We start from the raw sequence: 25,466 nt of genomic DNA on the forward strand, positions 1-25,466 counted from the left end.
GCGCGACAATCGCGTTTGCTTTCCGCCGTGCGTTGGCTCTCCGCGTGATAGCGCGCGTCCCCCGCGCGCTTTTACTCGCGCATACGGCGCGCGGCGACGATTTTATCGCCCTTGGAATCTATACGGAACCTCACGGCGACGGCGACGCCGACGGCAGAAATCCCGTTGAAGTGTCCATATAATTGCTATCGCAATAAAAGCAAAATATTATCAAAACGTTTTGTGTTTCTCTCACTTTCAACGCCTCTGTATTCGGCCCTCTCCGCCCTTATTATGAAAAGCCCAGAATGTAAATCAGTTTAGCAATGAAGGATGTAGCGCAACAGCTCTTTAAATTTGTGGTATCGGTTCCCACGCCGCCGCCAACGAAAAATGGCACTGCGCCGCCGCCGATCAAATACCCGGCGCCGCGCCGCCGCCGCCGCCGGTCGAAACCGACACGGCGCACATCTCTACTGATACCTCACAGCAGTTGCTCACGCCGACGGCATAAACTACTATTCAGTCATCTACGCAGTGCTGTAGTACCCCGCAGCTGCCTCGCCTGCGTGTTCTCTTGAAAAAGCAAGTTTACAGAGGAAATGACAAATAATTCTTGCACAAGTGTCTGGTGCAGAGCGAAATCTTCGCGCTACGGTTCGCGAAAACCTGACCGGCACCTCCACGGCCGCCTGCTCTTCTTCGTCGCTTGACGCGGAAGGCTCGTGACCGTAAGCGGTAATATTTCTTGCCAAGTTGGAATGGTCCTCGTCTTCAGACGTGTACTCATCGCTGGTAGAAGCACCAGAACTCGAATCCATGCTCGCGATGGCGGTGTCGGCGCGCTTCGAATGACCGTGGCCGGCCGGCTGGCTATCCGACGAGGGTGTCGTGACGTCACGCCTTCCAACTCCCGCGGGCCGGGCGGCGAGGCGCGCGCTCACAAAAACGCCAAAAATAAAGCAATCGGCTCAAAAATGAGCTAAGTCACTACTTCTTTTCGGTATAATCACACACTGAGGATTCATTTTCAGCATTTTCGTAAAATTTTCAGATTTCGTGTCCACATCCCTTTAAGCTAAGAAATACTTCATATAAGGGGGATAAAAAGAGAGGGAGAAAGAGGATAGTTCCGCACTCTCACACTGCACGAGGGAGGCTAAAACCAATACTAAAGCCTCAGGATTTCTGCTCAAGGTATATGACTTGATGGCTGGGGTGTTTAATTGACTTCTGCAACTTGAACGTGTGCCCATAAATGAATAATTTTAATCTTCACTAGTCAAAGTTTCGTCTTACATTAATCTGACTATTACACACTGCCGTGCAACTCATGTCCGCATTTTTAAATAAGCCACTCGAAGAGGTCGAATTGCGCTATACAGGAAATAAAAAAACATGTCTATTCGATAAAAGAAAAAGTCGCAGTTTCGCCCGAAGGGCGAATCATCGATTGCGATAGCAAACTAGTAAGGATAGTAGTTTTATCGGCCGTATAAACTTGTAAACATTCGCATATACTAACTAAATTAACAAGCATGTGTCAGCGCGCACAGGCAAACATCAACACATCAAACTCGATCACCGCGGACACTCGCTGTCAAAACGCTGGCGTGAGGAGGCGTACAAAGTGACCTTCGTAGCGAACGAAGTGACCTTCGTGCTTTCTATCGCTTCAATGCAAACTGAGCGGCGAGCACGTACAAGCGTATGAGCCATTGGCGCACCTAGACTCTGCCCCCAATGCAGATCGCTTTCAAAATAGAGCCCGCGCAGTACACAGTTGCTGCCAGAGAGAACGACGCCCCCCCCCCCCCCCCCCCCCCCGGTGCCTTTTGCGCGACGGAAGACGGCGCGCTTCCTCCCCGCTTTCCTCCCTTGCACGCGCGAGAATGAGCCGCGATGATCGGCGCCCCTCGCACGCTTTCACTCGCACATGCAGCATGCGGCGCGCGGCGACGGTGTTATCGCATTTGCACTTTATGCGGAACATCACGGCGACGACGACGGCAAAAATGCGCCTGGGGTGTCCATATAATTGCTGTCGCAATAATAAGTACGGCGCATACCGTTTCGTAGAGGTAAGGCCGCTGGCTGTCGCGGTTGTCGTAGCAGCTCGGTGGGATGTCCTGGCCACTCTCAGTGTAGTCCTCGACGCCTCGTCCTCCGCAGCAACGGAACTGCGACAAACACGTCCACCGTCACTGAGGCAGTAATGTAGATGGCTGGATTCTGCAGGAGTTCGCAACTTAGCTTCAGATATGAAAATATGTGCTCTAGTGAAATTAAAGAATTGTCATTCATCCGAGAGCAGCAAGAAGCTACAAAACACACCCTACGGGTTTCTCAAAAAGAGCTACAGTGCCAGTAGAATGTCTCGCAGTCCGTCACATCTATCTATCTATCTATCTATCTATCTATCTATCTATCTATCTATCTATCTATCTATCTATCTATCTATCTATCTATCTATCTATCTATCTATCTATCTATCTATCTATCTATCTATCTATCTATCTATCTATCTATCTATCTATCTATCTATCTATCTATCTATCTATCTATCTATCTATCTATCTATCTATCTATCTATTCTATCTATCTATCTATCTATCTATCTATCTATCTATCTATCTATCTATCTATCTATCTATCTATCTATCTATCTATCTATCTATTCACGCTTACTTCAGTTTGCACGAAAAGCACCATGTTCATGTCCCTCTCCTGTTGCCAGGGGTCTTTTTCCCGGCGGCCACCCGTGATTATGTCCTTGAATTGGTTGTTCAGGGCCTCCTCCATCTGCGGTAGACGAAGTGGGTACAAGGTGGTGCAAAGAGGGGTGTTTACGTAGGAGTCTAATAAATGACTGAAAATTTCCAGCTATTTATTAGCCTCCTATGAAAGCAAAACGGCGTTTTAAAACTACAAATGAAGATTCGAATGCGAAAGAAAATTAAAATGAAGTTGAAAGGAAATACTGCTGAACAGCGCACCAGGAGAACAATTGGACGAGGTGAACGCCTAAATGGAGTCCACAACTGGAGAGCTTAAGAGCAGTATACCTCCGGCTACTCTATGTGACTTATAGAGAAAAAAATAGATAATTTTGCTTCGAAATGAAATGTAATGGCATTAAAAAGAAATAAAGAAAAGACACACGAGCGTTATTAAGTGTTGTTTCTTTCCATTTCAGGCCCCTGCTTTCGGGGCTAACCTGTAAAGAACAGTTGCCTAGAGGTCGTGAGGAAATATGGCAGAAAAATTGCATTACATGTTCAAAATGTGACGTCTAAAGTAACCTTGTTCATGGATACATCCAGAATAGCATCGCGGTCTAGTTAAGGGCGAGGGCCAACTTACCGCAGAACTGTTGACGTAGGAGAACGCCAGAGCCAAGACTGCGATTTCGAAGATCAAGACGATCAGTAAGATAACGAAGTACTGCGAAAAAGAAAGATAAAAGGAAGACATTACAGAACAATCTCGTTACGAATAAACTAACTGTAGACGATCGTATACAGTAAATGACGCGAGCATTCTTGTTAAAAATTCCTTCTGCCCACATTTGGTAGAAAGTGAGGGATGTACTCGTATAATATCTGCTTCCTTAATGTGCGCCTCGACTGGCAGCGAAGACGTTGCAGAAGCGAGACCAGTCACATAGTTGTGGAATTAAAAGGGCTCTACAGAGGAACAACGAATCACTTCAGGCTGATAAAACATTCTTTAAAAACTGTATTTTCGTTAGTTTCGACTTGCGAGGTTCACCACTACAAGAGCAAATGAAGGTATACACTTCCATTAAAAAAAAAAAAAAAAAAATGTGCCGAAATCCCAGCGCCCGTACGTTAGTGTGACGTCATGGATGCCAAAGTATTTTTTTGTTTGTATTTTTAGCTTCGAGCCCAACTTCGGTGCCGCCTATTCAGATACATGTAAAACGCAGAAATGCATTTATGAAAGAACCCATGGACCAATTGAATGAAATTTCTTGCATTTTAGAGAGAAAGCTAAATTCTAGTGACTATTTACAGTCACTATAGAATTCCGCTTCCCTTAGGAAGCGGAATTTTGATTTAGGGCTAGAAAATTTAAAAAAATATTGCCGAAAATTGGTAAGTTAAAAAAAAATAGGAGCATGAAGTTCACAATCTCGTAATTCTGCACCAAAAGCACATGTCACATTTTTTAAAACTGCATCCGCTAGAACATCTAAAGCGAACAAATTTTATATATTTATTTGCAGCTTACGTGATATTTAGTTACGATGTTTACTAGGATTTTGCAAAAGTCCTACTGAAATAGTAATGGTATATTTCAGATTGGCGTTTAATACATCATTTTGTTCGCTTTAGATGTAAAATTAGACGCAGTTTATGCGAAATCTTTTGTATTGCTGAGTTACAGAGTTGTAAACGTGAGCTTCGTTTTTTGAAATGTTGCGATTTTTCAACAATCTTTATAAAAGCACTGATAGCCGAAATCAGAAATATGTTTTTTATAATCACTAGAGTTTAACATTTCCTTTAAATGCAACATACCTAATCCAATCCGGTGCAGTGGTTGCCGAGGAAAGAAAAAAAAAAAAAACGATTTCTCCGTTTCCGTGTATTTAAATGGGAGCCCACGAGCTAAAGATTCCTTTTAACGCGTCAAAGTTGTCGAAACTCTCTGGGATTCAGTATTTTGTCTCGTATGAATATAATCTAGTCCTTCTATACCGATAAAAGAATTAACTGTGCCCCAGCAGACGATGCCAAAATTTATGACGTCACGAGGAGCTGATGCAGAATCTTCAAGGTGGTTTCGTTTTCCTTTTGAATCTTTACTGGCTTATCAAGCCGCCTGTCGCGAATTGAGTGACTTTTTTTACGTATTTTAAAATCTACTAATGCAGCTCAGGTTATATATTTCGGTTTTGTGTCTCTTTAATGATCTCAGATAGAATGACACATCTCCGGGGCTTTGATTTAACTATACGTGCTTTTCGTACTTGATGACAGAAAAATGAAAATATGAGACAAAAAGAAAGAAAGAAAGAGAGAGAGAGAGGGGCAGAGAGAGATAAAGAGCCTAGTGCTCCATAACAGGGCTTGCGAAAAACTGCACTGGTGACAAACTATTGTGTGTGCACAGCTGTCTATCTGCGTTGCAAAACTCATTGCACTCTTCGAATACACTGTGCAAAACTTGGTGCGTGAGCCTCTTTGTCACACTGTCCGCTTGCGTCAGCTCCTTGTTCTCGGTAGGATGGGCATTCCCGCTTGCGCCTTTTTCGCCTCCACTTCTTGGGCTGAGTTTACGGTGTAGTAATATTGCTAATGCGATAATATTATGCACAAACACAAAATGGGCCGTAAGATGTTGAACCCAGATAAGCAACACCAGCCTATTACAGAGACAGTGTAATCAAAGGCGTGAGTGGACCTCACAGATAACGGTGCACGATATGTCCTCGCAAGGTTTATTTATTTATTTATTTATTTATTTATTTATTTATTTATTTATTTATTTATTTATTTATTTATTTATTTATTTATTTTGCCTTCGGCGATGTAGGGAGCTGCGTCCTTGGTAAAAGTAGCAGGCGGGGTGAGAGCGACAGAGCGTGGAAGAAGCAGCGAGGTGGTGTGACGTAGAGATGCACGTGACAGGAGGTGTGGCGGGTGCTATATGGATTGCGCAATGCTTTCAACCATGCTGCGCTGTAATAGGTAGAGGTGATAAAGCGATAACTGTGGTTTGCCTATGCGCATGTACGGGACACGCGGTTATACAGTGATAGGTATGGTCAGTGTTGTAGTGAGTTCCACAGCCAGACCTGCACGCGGTATGTTGCGTAGCGACAGCTGCACTGTATATGTATCGTGCTTAAGGGCAACAAACGAAACGTAGCAGCGGTGCTATTGTGTTTCGGTTGAGCGTAGATATACAGTGGAATATCGTTGATACGATTTTGCATAATACGTTTTTTTTCTTATATACAATTTTTCGTAATATATATATATATATATATATATATATATATATATATATATGGTTATTTTCGGATAATACGATTTTCGAATGAGACGTTTTATTTTTCGGCTCCCGGGAAGACGTATTAATGAGATTCCACTGTACATAGGCGACGTCGTAGAACGACAGCAGGTAGACTGCAGCAGTGTGATCGCAATGTAATTATTCGTAATTGATCACGAGGTAGGAGATGTCATGTGAATGTCATTAGTTAAAGAGACGGCAGATCCCACGCCGTGTGGGAATCAATGTTATGCGAAGCAGTGTGCGGGGAGCCTACCAAGTTAACGAAACGACCATGACAGCACCAAACCGTAGGTGGATCTTTCATGACCTACATGACACACATGTCATGAATCCTCAGGAGTCCCTTTAGCTACACCTGCGACACCTTAAGGTCAAAGCCTTAGTCATGCTCATGACTATGACTTCGACTATCAACCTTTGGCCTTTTCCTTCACTTAGTACCACATCCGAACCCATTCCATTGGTTTTTGAGTGTTAATCTTTTTTCGCGGAGTCATTCATTTTTGCTGAGTCATGGTCATGACTGTAACTTCTACCATCATCCTTTAGTGTTTCATTCACTTAGTGCCCACGTCCGAACCCATTCCAGTGGTTTTCAGTGTTAATGTTTTTTCGCTGAGTCATTGTCATTTTTGCTGAGTCATGCTCCTGACTATGACCTCTAGCAGCGTGCTTTAGTGTTTCCTTCACTTAGTACCCACGTCCTAACCCATTTCAGTGTTTTTTGAGTATAATTCTTTTTTCGCTGAGTCATTGTCATTTTCGCTGAGTCATGCTCATGACTATGACTTCTACCATCATGCTTTAGTGTTTCCTTCATCTGGTACCCACGTCCGAACCATTCCAGTGGTTTTTGAGTGTTAATCTTTTTCGCTGGGTCATTGTCGTGACCTACATGACACGCATGTCATGACATTTATGGCATGACCTATCACTTATGTTCGTCATAAACTCCTGTCATACTATGCCAATTTTGGTAACTTCCAAGTTAACGAAACGCCCATGAGAGCACCAAAACGTAGGTGGCTGTTTCATGACCTACATGACACGCATGTCATGACATTCATGTCATGATATATAATTTATGTTCGCCATATACTCTTGCCATAGTATGCCAATTTTGGTACATACCAAGTTAACGAAACGACTATGAGAGCACAAAGTCGTAGGCGGCTAGATAGATAGATACTGTCAAAGTAGCAAATGTTCGCCAAGAAATGCTTCGCATTTAATAAGCTAACGATAGAGTCTCATAATGCTATCATATTAGTATTTCAGGCACTCAGGCAGAGCGCGAGTGCCTGAAAGCTTCCTGGGAGAAATGTTGGGCATTGGCGGGCCCTTCACACATATTATGTTCGCTATCACGACTGACCGGCGCGTGTAACCGATATGTCCCAAAAACTGGGGCCGCATTCTCAAAGACTGTCAGTTATAAGAACTGTTTGTCATTGACCAGCCACCTTCACTATAATCATGTCACAATCTTCGCATGGAAACAATCGGAATGCACCACGTCCGTTCACAAACAATTAACAAGAGTTGGCACACGAACAAAAAGTTACAGACACATGACAAGACGTAGAATCGACTGCGTTTCCCTTCCACTGACACTCCTTATGTTACTCTGACAAACCTACTCGTTCTGTGCATTTATATACGTAATCCCCGAATACGTTTGTCGGATATGTGTCCTGAGTACCTCTGGCCCGTATTCACAAAATTAATCTTGCGTAAGAACGTTTCCTAACTTTGTTAAGGAATGTGAATGGTCTTTTCTCATCTCCTCCTCTATATTTTCAGCTACCTTGTCTCTTTGTCCTGTTGATGATGGTGTTTATTACCATCCCCTTCGAAACGGGGTGGTGACAAATAGTCATCTATCCTGTCAATTCTATAGGGTGCCTCGATGCCAGCGCCGCCGGCGGCGCTGGGCATCGAGGCACCCTAGTCAATTCCCCCTCCCAGCGCCCTCTGCTGGCCACCGTTCATGGGTCAGGCGCTCTAGCTAGACGGTTACCGTGGTGCCAGTAGACTTAATAAATAACCAGGGTGCCGAATTCACAGTTTTTCGTTCGTAAATGCGCTTTGCAATTGCCTAGCCGCCTCCGCTGATGATATATCCAATATTAGGATTGACTGGAATTTTTCTTTACAAACAGTTATTGTGTCAGAGCTCTTTGCGAATACAGGCCCAGTTGGTACAACCAACATACTACAATGGCCGATGTTCAGTCACCTATAACTCATGATAACGATTGACATGATGACACGACACGATCATCCCGGCAATGGTCAATTGCGCGATCGCGTATACATAAGGGGAATGTTGTGAATGCCCGGGCCCTCGTATTTCGATCTGATTGGAGGCATTACACCGACTCACTGCGTCGAATTAGCGAGACGAAGCACGAGCAACGACTTCCCAAGCGCTCGCTGCTGCCGCTTTTCGGTTATTTCAGGCGGCTCTTACGTCGAGGCTCGTAACACCAGACGCTTTCTTGCACCCATGCCGCCTAACAAACAACGTCTCGTATACGATGGCTACAACCGCGCCCCGATAGCGAACGGTCGTCGTTGCTAGGCAACCGTGGGGCGAGGCAAGCAGGTGAACCGTTATTCTAGGTTGCACGCACTTCTATCCTTATCTCCACCTCGATGTACCCGCAGGAGAGAAAAAAAAATAAAGATATAGAGTACGCGCGTTGGCACGAGAAATGTTTTCGGCATCTGGCTACGCCGAAAATATCCTTCCCACAAAGGCGGAGGTGCGCAAAGGGTGCGCTTCTTTCTGCATGGCGACCAGACTTGCATCTCTTTACGTAGTGCCAGCTTCAGACTCAATTACCTCGGTGTGTTTTTAATTTGACGTGAATACGCGTTAGAACCAGGAAAACATGCCGGCGCCGCTCCTTGTCACGTGAGCAAATTGAAAACACGGCAGTCCTGTCGTCTGTCTACGAACAAGTCCACGCATGCGAACTTATATATATAAAAACTTTATTTGACAGCAAGCATTTTAAGGAGCGGTGGTCGCAGCCCCTCAGTCCAGGGCCCCACTGGCCTCTGCTGCCTGCCTGACCTGGCTAATTAAGGACTTTGTCCTTAATTTGCCTCGCCCCACGGTTGCCTAGCGACATCGACCGCTCGCTATCGGGGCGCGGCCGTAGCCATCGTATACGAGACGTTGTTTGTTAGGCAGCATTGGCGCAAGATTCTATCGTAAAATGCCAATTTTTGGAAGTTCTTTCCTCATGTCGTATTAATACCAATGGTTTTACGATTTGTCGTTTGCGTCCAATTTAGAGTAAAATAGATAAAAAAAAAATACAAAACGCCCCCCCCCCCCCCCCCCCCCTTCTGATTTTTTGAACCAGCTGGTTCAGTCGTATCTAACCCACCGGAGCAACGAAACCCACTCATTGAACCAGCCTATAGAGACAGCCGAATTTTCAGCCGCCATTATACGTGAATGTTTTATCAATAAACTGCATTGCACGTTTCCGCTTCTCAGGTAGCACAGGTCTTTTTTGATGCGGTTATGGAGGGGGTGTGCATGTCACAGCGTTCTATACAGGATAAACTCCCAAGTCTTTTTTTGACAAACAGTGAACATCATGAGTAGTAAAACAATTTGTACTATTTTTCCCCCACTAAATTTTGCTATTTTTCTAGCTTCGACAGTATAGTATCCCTGAGGTTCGCGGCGAGGTTGGCAGGTCTGCAAATCTCAACAAACGTCACTCTGGAGAGAGGCATAGCTAAGCTTCTCTAAAAAAAAAGTTCAGAGCCCTTCCACTACTGTGAAGATGGAAGCCAGCAAAGCTGTGAGTATTGTGGGTCTGCTTTAGTGAATACTGCTATAGTGAATTATTATTATTATTATTATTATTATTATTATTATTATTATTATTATTATTATTATTATTATTATTATTGAATATATTGAGTGTCTTCGGCATGTTCGTCAAAGAACAAGGACACCGGCGTCTTGTTTTCACCTGGCGCAATGGCCAAGTAGCGCGTTTGCTGAGTCAAGTCCGTCCGCGATGCGGAGCGCATCGCGGGCCCGATCTTCTGCCGAGGCGTTGGCGTGACGTCGACGAGATCTGCCCTGCTCCTGCTCTCGGCGGCTCATACCCACATATCCAACGCGGGTCTGAGCCACACGTGATTTCTTTATTTCTTCTCCTCCTTTATTTATTACTTTCTTTCCTTCTTTCTTCCTTCCTTTCTTTCTTTCTTGTCCCTGGCTCATACCCGCACATCCGATGCGGGTATGCGCCACACGTGATTTTATTATCGATAATCGTGACGTAAGTGAAGAGCATGTGGCGTTATTGATGTCATGACCTATCAGTCATGTTAGTCATACATTCGTACCCTTCCATGCCAATTTTTGTATGTACCAATTGAACGAGACGCCACAGAACTGTCGCCTACTTCCGGTGTACACGGACGCGATCTCCTGGAACCTAGCCCATACCAGATTTCCTGTAAAAATGAATGTATGTAAGAAGATATCGGTGCCCCGTAGAGCCACCAGCTACTGCTCTGCTTTGAGGTGCGACAAGAACAGAAACAACCTAAAAGAACAACGTCATCAGGGGGGGGGGGGGGGAGGTTAAGTGAGGCAAAGCAGAGAGGGAAGTGAGAGAGGAGAAACAGAGGAGCAATTACTAGGGCAAACATTAGGATGCGACTTTGTGCAGAATCGTTCCCGAAGGGCCCGCTCAAAGCACTTGGAAGCTATAGCGATATACGAACAGTTTCCCGCGAATAGCTCGCAAGTCCTGATACGCAAGCCAAAAGTTCACAAGCCAGCTTTCTATACGCAACTACTGCAGATCGTTTCAAGCGCTTAGCAACCGGATTGCTTTATTGTTTAACTGCATAGTGCATAGCGAAAAAAAACAAAAAACGGACGCATATAGACTGAGAAAACAAGCGCTATCCTCTGCGTGCTACAGTTCAACAGTGAATCAATGCCAACTCGCTCATCTATCAGTTCTAAGCCTTCACCAGGTTTCTGTTAGAGCGAAGAAGTGAGACTGGGTAAGGACGGACGTAGTTTTTGTTTGCTCTGTCTTGGCATTATCTGCGTTTGCACATGATAGCCACGCAGAATCCACTCGTTCTTTTCATGGCCAGGTTAAGCTGGAACGCGTGTTTCTGGGAAAACACTTCGGTACATTGGTTTCCTTCCGGTTAACACACCGCCGAAGTTTGAGAAAAAGAGATGATTACATAGACAATATTGCCTAATGAAAGGTGAAATTGCGCGCCGCTATTTCGCTGTGAATACTTATGGTCACAAAATAAACTATACTCTAGGGAGAACGGGCTCAAAAATTTTCCCTCGTCATTTTCTTTTGCTTGTAAATAAATGCGTAATGAATAACTGCTTAAAGACAACACACCCTGAGTTCGTGGTACACAACGTAAGACGTTACGATGAGCTAGTGCAGAAATTGTAGCTTAGCGTTTGGATCCTATTTCCGCTTCTACGTGGTCTCAGGCGTACCACGCGGTCTTCTGTTCATGGAAGGATTGGCGAACAAGCGATTATGTAATCTATTTATATTAGGCTAATCTTAATGTTCTTTTTCGTTTCCCTTAAGACGCACGAGTTTGTATAAAAGAACGCTAGGCCATTTAGCGGTGCCGCCACGAAGTTCAGTCGTGGCGCGTGGCTCAAGTTGGCATGAAAAAAAAAAAACGCTTAGGTCTGGCCATAGATAGGCAGATGAATAGATACTGAAAAATACGTGAACTGTCCTGAGAATGCTAATCGCATTAAAATGCTTTTGTTCGCTCGTCGTTATTTTACTGTCTGCAGGAGGTGCAGCGTGAGGCTACTTACTCCGATGAGCAGAAGCTTGGATTCTTTAAAGCTCCCGCAGCAGCCGAGGAAGCCCACGATGAAGAGCAGGCATCCGAGGAAGAGGGCAGTGGCCGCCGCGCTGCGCACACTCTGAAGTCCGGGCAGCGGGGCCTCTTCCGTCGAGGAGGACCCCGCCAGGGACACCGCCGACACCACGATCAGGGCCAAGCCCAGAAGCTGCGTACATGCGCCGGGTACAGGTTTTGCTTTTGGTGGTGCAATTGTTGGCGACAGTGACGGTGACGCTGGGATATAATGACACACTGAACAATTTTTTTTTTGCGACGCCATTCGCACACATGTATACCAGACGACGAAAAAGCCGCGCGCTATACGCAGTGTGTTGCCAGATAGAGGAGCTGCCGGACATATGTGAGGTCGCTGCGTGTTCACGGCAATCGAAACCGTAAATTGCCACCGGAAACTATGCCATAATGAATTATTTCTTATGTTCCTGCGGGGAACAAGCTTAACGACGTAGCTACCAAGCTAAAAAAGTTTGAGACAAACTAGGTGAACAATAGAAGACAGCGAAAAAGGTGATGTTGAAAGTCCTTTAGGGACCAAAAAGGGATCCATGTTTCGAATCTCTTCCTCCTTTTTTTTTGTAAGATGACATGGAAGGTGATATCGGCAATTGTGAAGGCAAATCCTTGCCCAGTGAGCATAATCAAGGTGTAACAGTTTCGTTAGCAAAACAAATGGGCCTCAATGGCGTAGCACATTCGTGTTTACAACCCTGCTGCTGTACCTAGCAAACGAATAAATAAAACAAAACGCAATGCGGCCACATCGACACCGTATCTCAACACATAGTGCATGGCTGTTGCCTAGGAGTTATTTTATGGTTTGTCCGGGTATGCTTGCACTATTGTCATAGCTGCCTAGCGGACTTAATACGCGAGTAAGCGATTATGTCCTACGTATACCAATATGTAATGAATAAACAGAATACAAACAATTCAGTAGCTCTCAGATGACACTAAAAAGATATACTAACAACTGTTTACGCCTCATCGACGATAACATTTGCATCATGTGTTTGCACACCAGTTCGGCTCAAGGGCAAGTATCAAGCTCATCTTACATTTCAGAGAAAAGGAGTTCAAAGCCAGAGTAGAATAAGTGGTTTTAATTAATTTATAACGTCATAACTATTTTAATCAGGTTGATTACATTGCGTTTTTAGGTTATGGTGCCATTGGTCATGGTAATTATGCTAGTTTAGGTTAGATAAACATAAAGGACGAGCAACTAGTGCTTTCTTCGCGCCCTTGTTCGATTCTAAACAGTCGCTTATCTTCAATACCAGTGGAATGATGCCAGCCATCCTTGATTGTTTATTGGTAGTCAGTATTTTGTGGTAAGACCTGTTGGCTTTTGATTCTGAATACATTGATGGTGCGATAAACTGTGACTCGAACTGGCACCTGATTGTTAATGGCCGATGCATACTTGAGTGTAGCTGTGGTGTTTTGAAGCGTGGTGCGGTGCCTGTTCACATTACAGCTGCATTGATTAGCAGTGTGCATATTCACGTTGTGACTCCTGTGACAAATTTTATTTCGAGCCAGAGCGAAGTGCTAATAAGTTTGTCATTAAGTTTGAAATTAGGACAGTACTTCTCGAGTTAGATAATTAATTACCATTAGCTATTAAATCTCAGTAATGAAAAAAATTACTGGCAGCTACTCCACTGTACTGGAAACAATAGGCACTAGGTTTGCTTCGCGTAACGCCGTTCCTCTTTTTTGAAAAATCGTGCTGTGTGATAGCTGGGACACCCTGTATACGGTGCGCCGGCATTTCCCGCAACACGACCCTGTTAATGGACGCAAAGGGCATCAACATTGTTCAGCATTCGGTGAACGCACCACAGGACGCGTTGCGGCAAATTATACGCTCCTAGCGCACGTTTGTGTCCAGTGAAACTTTAGATGTTCTGTAAAATAGTGAATCCGAGAAGCTGGCTTCACCGCATAACGGTTGTTTGTGGGGAGAAGCCACCTTTGACGAACACTTTTTCTGGCGTCAGACAATGGCGCCTGTTTCATCGCCGGATGGCCACTGCGTTGACGTTCATCGCTTCGAACGCAAAGGTGGGATAGACGATTATTAAAGGATAATAAGTGGAAACGGGCAGGAAAACAAAAGCGATGTCGTTGGTGTCGTGTACACATAGCTGATATAAGAATTGCTTCGCGCTCACTGCGCCATTCGGGAACGAGGAATATGTATTCTATGACGCAGCGGCATCCTCACGCTGCTAGTGAGGCGGTGCGTATTGCGCTGAGCTGACATGGCACGCCGTATAGCTTGATAAGTTCATTGATTTTCGTACACGGGGCTTTTTTCGTTCGTCGGCTACCAGCTGTCAAACTCTGTCACGTGCAACGACGCAGCCAAGAGGCGCATATTTTATAGACACGACCCAGACGTTTTATGGTGGGCGATAGCGGAGGGGCGGGGAGTGTATCTGTAATAAAATTGCTATCAGTGTTGCGAAACTCTTGTGTAGAACGCCGTGTTCGGCTGTGTTGTTCCGGAACAAAAACAGAATGACGCACGTTACCTAAAGCGCAGTTGATGCTGTGTGATATATACGTACTACGGTACATTCTCGTGCGGAGCTGGAAGTTGAAAGACTCTGGAAGCACCGACGTTTCTCAGCAGCAGATGTATTCGCGTCATGAGCACGGACACTGAATCTTACGAACAGACATTTCACTCTTACACTGGTCCTTTGACTTGCCAGGAATGCTGTGCCAGTCACGTATTTGACGTGCAGTTAGTGTTCATTATGAAACCCTGACAATTTTCCGCTATGCGTTTCGTGCACAGGTGTACCAGACGATGAAATTCTAAGCAGTTTTTTTTTTCTTGCAGTAGAAAAAAAAATTAAGGTAGGCAGTATAGCGCGGAATCATTTTAAAAACGGTGTAATGAAACAGCCGCCTTTTCAATTATCATAACGGCACAGAGTTTGCAAAAATACAAGGATCAATCAATCAATCAATCAATCAATCAATCAATCAATCAATCAATCAATCAATCAATCAATCAATCAATCAATCAATCAATCAATCAATTGAGATGTTTCACATTTGTGGCCACTTAACAGCCATAGTACGCTGCATCTTTGAACGTATAACGCAATGTCGTTTTACATTTTTGTAAGGCACATCATTACAATTACCGGATACCCGCCATGGTTGCTTTGTGGCTTAGGCGTTACTCGGTTAAGCACGAGGTCGCGGGATCAAATCCCTGTCGCGGCGGCCGCATTTCGCTGGCGGCGAAATGCAAAAACGCCTGTCTACCGTGCATTGGGTGCACTTTAAAGAACCCCAGGTGGTCAAAATTTATTCGTCACAATTTGTCGCATAACCCAATCCACTATCTCCTATGTTACGCAGTAGTGCGTTATGGTTATGCTATAGCGAACTGATGTCACAATTGTAACTGGAAGCAAACTAGAAGAGAAACAAACACTCTCACATGTTGTCTGTTTTGCCTTGTTGCTGCAATCAAGATGGTATTAACATGCCCGAACGTTCATTCGGCCAGTCAAACTTAAAACTAGACCGTGAAATAAGTATTAGGTTTCGTTTAAAGTCGTTAAAGTGGCTTCGCAAAACGGCTGCGTTAACTATCGAGTTTAAACGCGTCGTGGTGAGTCAGTTGTATATGACGTCCAGCACGCGGTCGCAGTATCGAATACTGGCCACGACGTGCGCGTTTCGACCAGGGCAGATGGCGGTAGCGGTCGCGTACGTACACTTATGTTCAGGTTACGGAACTTAAGGTGGTCAAAATTAATCTGCAATCCTCCAATTAGGCGTTCCTCATACATCCCGCCGTGCACCTTTGGTATATGCAAGAGCGCTTCAATCAATCAATGATGCTGCCTCTCATGGTGCAATGCGTCAAGGCGCTGGTATTCTAAATTGACTCCAGTAGAAAGCGTTGTCAAATGGGTGGTCAGACGACAGGCGGTTCAAGCAGGAACTAAACATAAGTAACACGTTTAAAGCATAGTAAAATCCCCTCAAAAACTCATCCCGACATGTCTGCCCCTCTTCAGTTGGATCCAGGATCCTGATTCCCGCATGGGAACCTTTCTAGAACTTGGAAAAGTGAAGATAGCCCCGTTACCAATAGGGCAATAGCAGGGAAGAGTCACTGCCACATCACCCTCCTACGCCACCTATGTACATCGTCCTGACACCCCACTTATCATTCACTTCCTGCAAAGGACAAACAGTCCAGAGCGGAACAAAATAATTTTAAACCAACAACTACAACATAATAATAATAAAGATGCTTTCAAACGAAGTAGTAGTAGAAGATAAGGAAAAAAGTAAACGATTATCACTCCTCACGCTTTTTAGGTTTCTGTATTACCTAGATGAATCTGTTAAAATGCGGAAGCCTGCAGTGTACGCATGCTCCATTAAGAAAAGTATATGCGTCTATAACGTCTGTAATGGTTTAACGAACGTGCTATCTGAGAGAGTGCTTTAGGCGCCGCATAGGCATGCTCATATCGCCTCGTAGGCGTGCTCAAGGCTTTGAGGAGCGTTTTAGAAAACCTCCTTAATGTCCTCTCAAGAGCTTTCTTTCGGAAAACAACGTAGAAAAATATGGGGAGCAGCACGCTCAGTGCCTGGCGTTTCACTCTCTATGATCTCGATTTTGTGCGCGTTTACGGGATCATCAATGCTTTTCTTCACTCTCTTCGCTGAGTTAAGGCGGATGGAAGTTATTACAGTAGACGACGCATATTATACCTTCATCTCTGGACTTATAAGAAATGACGAGCCATATAAAAGCATCTCGGCACGCACAGCGTATAGGTTTGTGTCGTCGACGAAAATTGTTCAGCGCCCTCAATTACCCGAAGACGCTCTAGAATAAATTTTTTTAAAATTTCTTTTCTTTTTGTCGGAGGTAACCCGAGAATGGATTCTCGTGCCCCAGAGAAGAGCGACTTGAATTGAATGAAATGGAAGAAGAAAAAAAATATTTAGAACACACAGAGAGACAGACGGGAGAGTTCATCTCCGGCTGCCTTCGGCAAGAAATTAAATCCCGCCCGTGGTCTTGTTTTTGCGAAGGTTATAAATTTTAGATCAAGAAAAACAGAAGAGGGGATCGATTTTGTTTCCTGTTATTATCTCTTCTTCTTCATTTCCTTGCTTAATGCACACCTGTTGCTTCTTACCTATATTTCCTTTATTTTTATTTTTTTCATACAGCATAGAACAGCCGCTTCCATTTGCGTTCTGCTGAAACGAACGTTGCCGAAAGCCGATTACTACCGCAATGCGGAAATGGATTTTACATTTCCCCGAGTGTTCCACACGTCTTCTTTCTTTCTTTCTTTCTTTCTTTCTTTCTTTCTTTCTTTCTTTCTTTCTTTCTTTCTTTCTTTCTTTCTTTCTTTCTTTCTTTCTTTCTTTCTTTCTTTCTTTCTTTCTTTCTTTCTTTCTTTCTTTCTCAAACACCTTTTCTCTTTGTGAGAAGAGATCTTCTATACCACCCATTTGTTTGGTGCAGCGGCTTCGCTCACCTGTACTTGCTCTGATGGTATATTCTCTCGCTCTCACTCACCTCCTCCTCCTCCTCCTCCTCCTCCTCCTCCTCCTCCTCCTCCTCCTCCTCCTCCTCAGGTCTTTCAGTCCCGGATCCTTTCCGTATGCAATATAGTATGTAGGCGGCGACATGTGCGCCGGCAGAATTCTACGCTTTTAATTAATCACCTACTGTCTTCTCCGCGGCTTTGAGTTTTAAACCCGATAGCATTTACCATCTTTGTTCCGTGTCTGCCGCCTTCTTCCGAAATTTGCCGTCCGTCTATGCTACTTTAAAGAGAAAAAAACACACACAAAAAAAAGAAACGAGATACTTGTCTCGAATTTTTTCTCTCAGCGATATTATAACCAACAACCCGGCGCCCCACGTCGCTGCAGGTCGCAGTTGCGGACCGCTACATATGCTGAGTCGCTTCCCAACTTTTGTTCCGAGTCGTCGTTTTCTGACTCGGATTACAAATAAACCAAAAGAGTCAAGGCTTCACTAGAGAGGATATTTTGCAAGGCCCTTCTGTTCAACCCTACACGATTGCATAGAAACGCTTAAGGCACCTTTTTTATTAATGGGATTATCCGTCAGTTTCAACAGATTCATATCGTACCATTTAACAGGAAGAATCTATAAAATTTACAAGTATTCTCAAGATATCCGCGGAGTGACCGTGAAGCGAGAATCGAGGAGTGACCGCGAACGTGAATCGCCGAGTGATCGTGAAACGAGCCATTTTTTGACCGCACCAAAATGTACGACACCTTCGCAGACTGTTCGCAGCACATAATGTTTGTATACGGCAGTCAAAGCACGAAAGTACCAGGCGGAACGGCCTTTTCCACTGACTAAAGAATGCTGACTTAGCATCACCACAGGAGATTTCCAACCACGTTTACAGACTGTCATGGCTTAGAGAACAGCGTGGTCATCTTTCTCTTTGCACTTTACAGTTCCTTCGAGAGAAGGTCGGAGTTATTTTTCTTGCCGGGTTTTTACGAGCAGGGACTCCCGCGGGCAATAAATAAGCTGACTGTGGTTTCCACCAGAAATTTCCCAAGTGTGGAGCTTTGTGTCTGTCGCGGAATACTAGATCATAAGAAGCCAACAAACAATAACACCAAGGACAACATAGGGGAAATTACTTGTACTTAATAATTGAATTAAAGAAATTATAAATTAATGAAAATAAAAATGGATGAAAAAACAACTGTCCGCAGGTGGGGAACGAACCCACGTCTTCGCATTACGCGTGCGATGCTCTCACCATTGAGCTACCGCGGAAACGTTTTCCCATCCACTTTCTGAGGTATTTATGTTTTACAACTAGAACTAACCCCGGGAGTGTTAGCCAGCGCCACCACTCACAAACCAAAGGGCGGATGTGGAACATCCTTTCTGCCGCAGGCGTCACGAGCACGTGATCTTTTTGGGTGATGGCAACTGGTCAATAAACCCACATATGCTACCTACAGGCATCATTGTTGCCGGATTCGAGCCCTCGTTATGTAGTGAACGAGAAGAAAGGGAACCGAGGGGCCCGATTTTTTTAATAAGCATATCATAAGAAGCCAACAAACAATAACACCAAGGACAACATAGGGGAAATTACTTGTACTTAATAATTGAATTAAAGAAATTATAAATTAATGAAAATGAAAATGGATGAAAAAACAACTGTCTGCAGGTGGGGAACGAACCCACGTCTTCGCATTACGCGTGCGATGCTCTCACCATTGAGCTACCGCGGAACCGTTTTCCCATCCACTTTCTGAGGTATTTATATTTTACAACTAGAACTAACCCCGGGAGTGTTAGCTAGCGCCACCACTCACAAACCAAAACGGTTCCGCGGTAGCTCAATGGTGAGAGCATCGCACGCGTACTGCGAAGACGTGGGTTCGTTCCCCACCTGCGGACAGTTTGTTTTTTCATATTTCATTTTACCTTCGGTCCCGAATAGATCGCCGAGCGTTTAACCCATTGCGCCAAAACGCATTTCAGAGAGCTACACAGACGCGCCTTAATTCAACACTTTTTCTTGCTTGGGGCGGTGCCGCCGCCTAAGCAGAAAAGAGAAGTACTGCAAGACACTAACGCGCACCGACAGTGAACGCTTCGGTGGTCCAGCTACGACGCCTGTGCCAGCATGAAGGGACGCTCATCAAGAAGCACTACCAACGCTGGTGGCGTTATTGCACAGCGGAGCGTTTGTTGAAAATGTTTCTGAAGTTGATCGCGGAGGCTGCAATACGACGCGCTGTACGCGCTATGCTCAGTGACGATTCAGTTACGTGCTTTGTCTTGCGCGTTGTAAGTGTGTCAACGTGCTTCGTCTTTCGCGTTGTGCTAGCGTGTGCGGGCCCCTCGGTTCCATGGTCTTTGGTAGTCGTGATGGAGGAGACGTGCCACCAGGCGTCAGCGTCTCGTTGCAATAAACATTACATCCTAGTTGTCCTTGGTGTTATTGTTTGTTGGCTTCTTATGATATGCTTATTAAAAAAATCGGGCCCCTCGGTTCCCTTTCTTCTCGTTCGCGGAATACTAGAGGCACATAAAAAAAAAAGTGCGCGGGCTCAAAATAGGAAAGAGAGCTGCTACTGCTGCTGATGATGATGAGAGATAGATAGATAGATAGATAGATAGATAGAGAGAGAGAGAGAGAGAGAGAGGAGAGAGAGCAGCAACAGCAACGGCAAAAACGACAACAACACCACCACCAACAACGACGACGACGACGACGACAACGCGCATTCCAGGCCTAAAGAAAATTCCTATAATAGACTTGTAAGAACAAATGACGGTCATGGTAGACTTTACCGTGAATAGGTTGAACTGGGTGCCAAGAAGGAAAAGTTGCTTTATTATATCTCAGCTTTTCGAGGAGGCAAGTCTATATAGCGGCGACATTGTCTCGGGTCTAAGCTTACTTTCTTGCCTTGCTGGCTGCTTAACTGTAGAGATACGGTTTGGAGTAAGTAAACCACCATTGTAGATATGTACAAATAGTGATTTTTGAGACCAAATCTAACAGTGCCAGAAGCGAATCGTATCGTATGAATAATGAACAGCCGTTGTATAGAACGATGTTCATCGCCTAGTATTATTAAAGTTAGCAAGTTCCTGTGCATTATGAGTACATTATGAAGCGTTGTTTATTAAAAGCGCAAATTGACCATTAGGAGCAAACAAGTAGTTTCTCTTCATGCACAGCGCTCTTCACAGAGTGCGAATTACCGCTGTCCAGCCTGTAAAGTGTGCCTACCTAAATGACGTATCCTGCTCCACTACGCAAGTTCTCATGTTTTATGTCTATACTAAGCCTGCGGGGTGATCCTTAACCATACTTTTGCTCTAACTTTATGTCTATTTAGACGCTGTAGACGTTTCGAAATATTCGAAAAGTATTCTAAAAAATATTTACATTTACGAATAGTGTCTATTCGTATTGAAGACCGAATCGAACACTATTCGATGTATGTTTTGATCATGCACAATGCCATTAAAGATGTTTATTCTCTCTCTTGAACACTATTCGATTCGTTATTCGAAAGTTTTGAATATTCGCACACATGCATTGTCATGGAGGAGGAGGAGGAGAGAAAAAGAGAAGGCAGGCATGGTACCAGAAATGCGTCTGGTTGGCTACCCTACGCTGGGGGACGGGGAAGAGGGCATAGAAAGATGAGATAGAGAGAGGAGCGGGTGGAGGGGGGGGGGAGGGGAGGAAGGACACGGTGAGCTCGCGCACGCACCCGGGGGGCCTGAGCAATTCAAAGGCGTTCACATAGCCCAGTCGCCCTCAAGAAAGACAACAGTGCCTTCACAGCTTTGTGGGCCGATGAGTGATGGGGAGGGCCTGCACGGACAACGGCCGATTGCCCAGTCGTCGCAATGCGTCATTGTCATTTCATTTCCAGTGTCATGGAAATGCAATGTAGCCAAAGGCATGCGAAAGGCTCGACGTCAGCGGAGAGCTTGCCGGATCCTTGAGGGGCCGACTTAGCAGTATAATTGAACCATCGAAATCCAACGATTACGATGAGCTCTTTAGTTCGTGCAGTAGAATTGATTGCATAGGCGGGGACTAGAGGAGCATAGAGCCACCGCCAAAGATAGGAGCGGTCGCGAGCGTATGCGGTTATCCTATATATATATATATATATATATATATATATATATATATATATATATATATATATATATATATATATATAACATGGGGGCCATACTCGCGATGTAATTGGTGAGGACTGATGGGATTTCTGTGCGCGCCATACGGAGCAGTGGGTGATCTCGTTTTTGAGGCGAATCTCGAAGGGATGGATTGCAGCAGTCACGTCGGCGCGCTAAACTCCTTACTGATAGCGGCGACGGCGGCACTGTCGCTTTATCTGCGTGCACCGAAGACTACGAGTATATACTGATAGTACTGGCGGCTCCAAACACAGGAAAGAAGACGTCAGCGATAAAATAAGAATGAATCACTCGTAAATGTCAGAAATGATTGCTCAGCCAGTGTGTTTCCACTATGCCCATATGTAGATGCTGTAGTTGCGTTTGAAGTGCTTTGGATTGCAGTAAAAATAACGCCGCGGTTTTAACAGCGGAGCTGTTTAAGCCAGGCGTAATGTGTCAACCGCGAACTGAAAATGTGGGCCGATCCTGGCGGTAGTGCAGAAAGTGTGCAAGCGCAATGGCACATACCCTTGTACACTAGCGAAGATGAGCCTGGCTAAGTCTAGCTAAGCATGGTTGGGACTACTTAAGCTTAGTCAGTCATCGATAGCCAATCAATAGCTAATCGATAATCGATCAATAATCAATAAATTCCAGAAAATGCTGGGGATGACTTGGTAGTGCTTAGCCTAGCCCAAATACGCGGCCAATACCTTGCGATAGCCAGTCAGTAGGTAATCGATAATCGATCAATAATCAATGAATTTCGGAAGAGCATAACCCGTAAGGCCAGGACCAGCTAGGTGCCGAACAGCTCCGCTGTTTCTTTAGCCTTGCGCCACTAGTGCAAGCTACGCTTTCCAGCATTAAAATCGCTTTCTGCATATAACTCACACACTTACACCCTCCTTCACGGGTGTAATGGTGTGATTTACAGACTAATTGACACACTTTGAAAACTTTAAGGGCGTGAATCGGTTTTCAGTGTAGTCTTAGGGTTGGCAGCTTTTTGAAGGGATTTCAAGTTGTTAATAGATGTTTGTTGTTTGTAAACTATTATTTTTTGGGAGAATCGGTATCCACTTATAAATTCCTATTCTGATAAGACATAGATTTCGACGGTGTTATTACATTTATATTTTAGTTTTATATGTAGAAACAAATGAGAGCGTATAGGTCTCTTTAGAACCGGCTATCCCGAAATCCCAGATACTTAACTCGGGAAAGGATATTTTAGAAAAAAAAATTCCAACGCGAATTACACACACACAAACACAAGTCGGAAGTAATACACAAATAGTGTCACTATACACGGACATGAGCATAGGCAGCATAGTCCGGTACCTGGGTAAGTCGTCCACAACATAACTATATTGCTATATTGCTCCACTATATTGCTAAATTTGCACCTATAATCGCTGTACTGAATTTCTCCCTTCATTCTCTCGGCAAAAAAAAAAAAAAAAAAAATACTGTACTGAGTACCGGGGTATTTCGAGTTATATCGGAAACTGACGTACTTTTCTCATTCGGCTGCGTATATTCGCCGATGGAGCTTCCAGCAAATGCTTTCGCTTCCTTTATTATGCTCTTGCCGAGACGCGTCCATAGTCGTCTGAAAAGGCTGACAATGCTAAAAAAAGAAAATAACGTGATACTGAGTCAAATAACTGACATCACGAATCAAAACAAAGTTTTGAAATGCGTCTGCTATTAAGCCGATCAGAAGCCCAGCGTCGCTTGGGGGATTTGTATAAAGCGCTATTACCCTATCTATTTATTTATTGGCTGAACCGACAGTGTAGGTATTACATGCTCGTAATTCTGCGGCATTATACAAAATTCCTGCCTTTAGACAGGCACTTATGCTTAGTTTCTGTTTTACGCTGAAGGTATCAGTTTTTTTTCTGAACTATACGTCAACAATAAAAAAAATAATAAAAAAAATGCGAGGTGAACTAAGCCTAATTTTGTTTTCACGTACCGAAACGGAATGCTATGACGGGAAATATCTTTGACGCGGTAACAGTAATAGAAATGTTTTTCATAATGTAACAAATTTATTCCGGGGCAAAGCGGATGAACGTTAGCATGCTCTATGCATTTTTTATTATTGTGTAATGTCCATTGCTTTTCGTATTTACCTATATGGCTAATTTCAATGCGGAAGTACCAATGGGGCTGTGCTTCTTCGTATTTTTTCTAATATTAAACTATCTTTCGAAGCTACACTTGGAGCTATTGGGAACGCAATAGGCGAAGCGTTCCGTATTAGTACTGCCACGTGGAACTTTTAACGTGCGCTCGAATATTAATACATGGGCGTCAAATGCTTTCTCTGGGACAGGCATGCGACTCCGCGGCTTAATTCGTGGTCAGCAACAGAACGTACCCGCTGAGTCATTGCATGGGGCGCTCACTTTCTTAACGATAAAACCTGTGTTTACGAGTGCTGTGTAAACATAAACGTTCGCGAAAGTCTGTGCTTTCTAGCGGCTAATGCGAGCGATAAAATGACCTGTTTATGATTTTAAACTTGCCAGCGTAACCAAGAATCGTGGCATGCAGTGCGTGCAATTGCGTAGAGAAAGAAATGATCTGTAATGATGTGAACATTTCAGCTGTGTCTAATGTGCCTTAAATAGAAGATACACCGACCTGGCCTTCCGTGTGGTGTATACAACCGCTGGATCAGTGATATGCACTGTATAAAAACACCTGTGCAGATTTATTCTTCGGACAGGCCCCACCAAGGTTAGGCTATTCAGATACGCCGCCATGTTCACATGTGTCTGTTTTTTACTGCAAGCGAGGTAATATAGTTTGCGAGCAAGATGTAATATTGCAGTTTGTGCAAGACGTGAGTGAGAGAGAGAGAGAGAGAGAGAGAGAGAGAGAGAGGAGAGAGAGAGAAAGAAAGAGGGAAACAAGTAATCAAGAGAGAAGCCGTTCGCGTTAGCGGCGGTACTGCATTGCGCTCACGCCGCTCACGCTTCTTGCCTCGTACATTTAGCAAGCGCTTCCTGCGCTAAAGGACGCGCGCGACCACTAATGCCTTCCTTAATTGTGTTACCCAAATATAGCTGAATGCGAACGCTAGCACAGAAAAGTGCGCGTACCCTCACTGCTCGCGTGCTCGCTTCTACGAGGTAAATACGATAACCGGCGTTTCGTGTTTTTTTGCGGTTGGTGGTTGTGCAGAACTACTACCACGGACAAGCCCCTATCGCTAGGCAGTTGTTCATTAAACGACAAAAACTAGAAGCATAGGCTGCTACAGAGCCGGCTATCTCGGATTCACCGGCAAGAAAGCAACGCTACCAGAAAGAAAAATAAATAAATAAAAGAAGGCAGAGAAGAACACCAACATGATAATGAGAGCCAGAAGACCGCTAAACAATACGTGATGGTTTCTGTTGGCATCCCCATCGAAACGGGGCGGCTACAAATAGTGACCTAGCCTGCTTGAGCTAATCAGGTTTTACTACATTTACTGCGGTCTAGCATTTTGCCTATCCTTAATCTTTTCTCTGGTCACATTGTGCAGTTACATATGTCTGTGACCACCTCAGCTCTATCGATCTCCTCCCTACGTTTTTTCCCAACGAATACTCCTAACCTCTCTTGCTTATCTCGGCCACTGACGAGTTAATGCCCCCATTCGCTTTGTATAACCCAGCACTTGTTGGAAGTGGACGTAACCTGCAATTCTTGCTGGCTGACTATCTTGGCATTCCGTTGCGAGGTGCCGAGTCGTCTCCGGGCTTTTGCTGCAGCAGCAGACATGCCTGGG

The 25,466-nt window shown here is 44.5% G+C and overlaps 1 protein-coding gene across 1 annotated transcript in view; it reads right to left on the bottom strand.

Annotated features, from left to right (window-relative positions):
- Nucleotides 1-25,466, bottom strand: part of LOC119450085 (23 kDa integral membrane protein) — a 32,146-nt gene that overhangs the window by 4,427 nt on the left and 2,253 nt on the right. Inside the window, exons 2-5 of the mRNA XM_037713443.2 lie at nucleotides 11,891-12,088; nucleotides 3,343-3,423; nucleotides 2,668-2,781; nucleotides 2,049-2,159 (exon numbers count right to left, since the gene is read on the bottom strand). Of these exons, the coding sequence (XP_037569371.1) occupies nucleotides 2,049-2,159; nucleotides 2,668-2,781; nucleotides 3,343-3,423; nucleotides 11,891-12,088 (504 nt within the window). The remainder of the gene's footprint in view (nucleotides 1-2,048; nucleotides 2,160-2,667; nucleotides 2,782-3,342; nucleotides 3,424-11,890; nucleotides 12,089-25,466) is intronic.

Source organism: Dermacentor silvarum, chromosome 4, assembly GCF_013339745.2.
Source record: "Dermacentor silvarum isolate Dsil-2018 chromosome 4, BIME_Dsil_1.4, whole genome shotgun sequence".
Lineage (NCBI taxonomy): Eukaryota > Metazoa > Arthropoda > Arachnida > Ixodida > Ixodidae > Dermacentor > Dermacentor silvarum.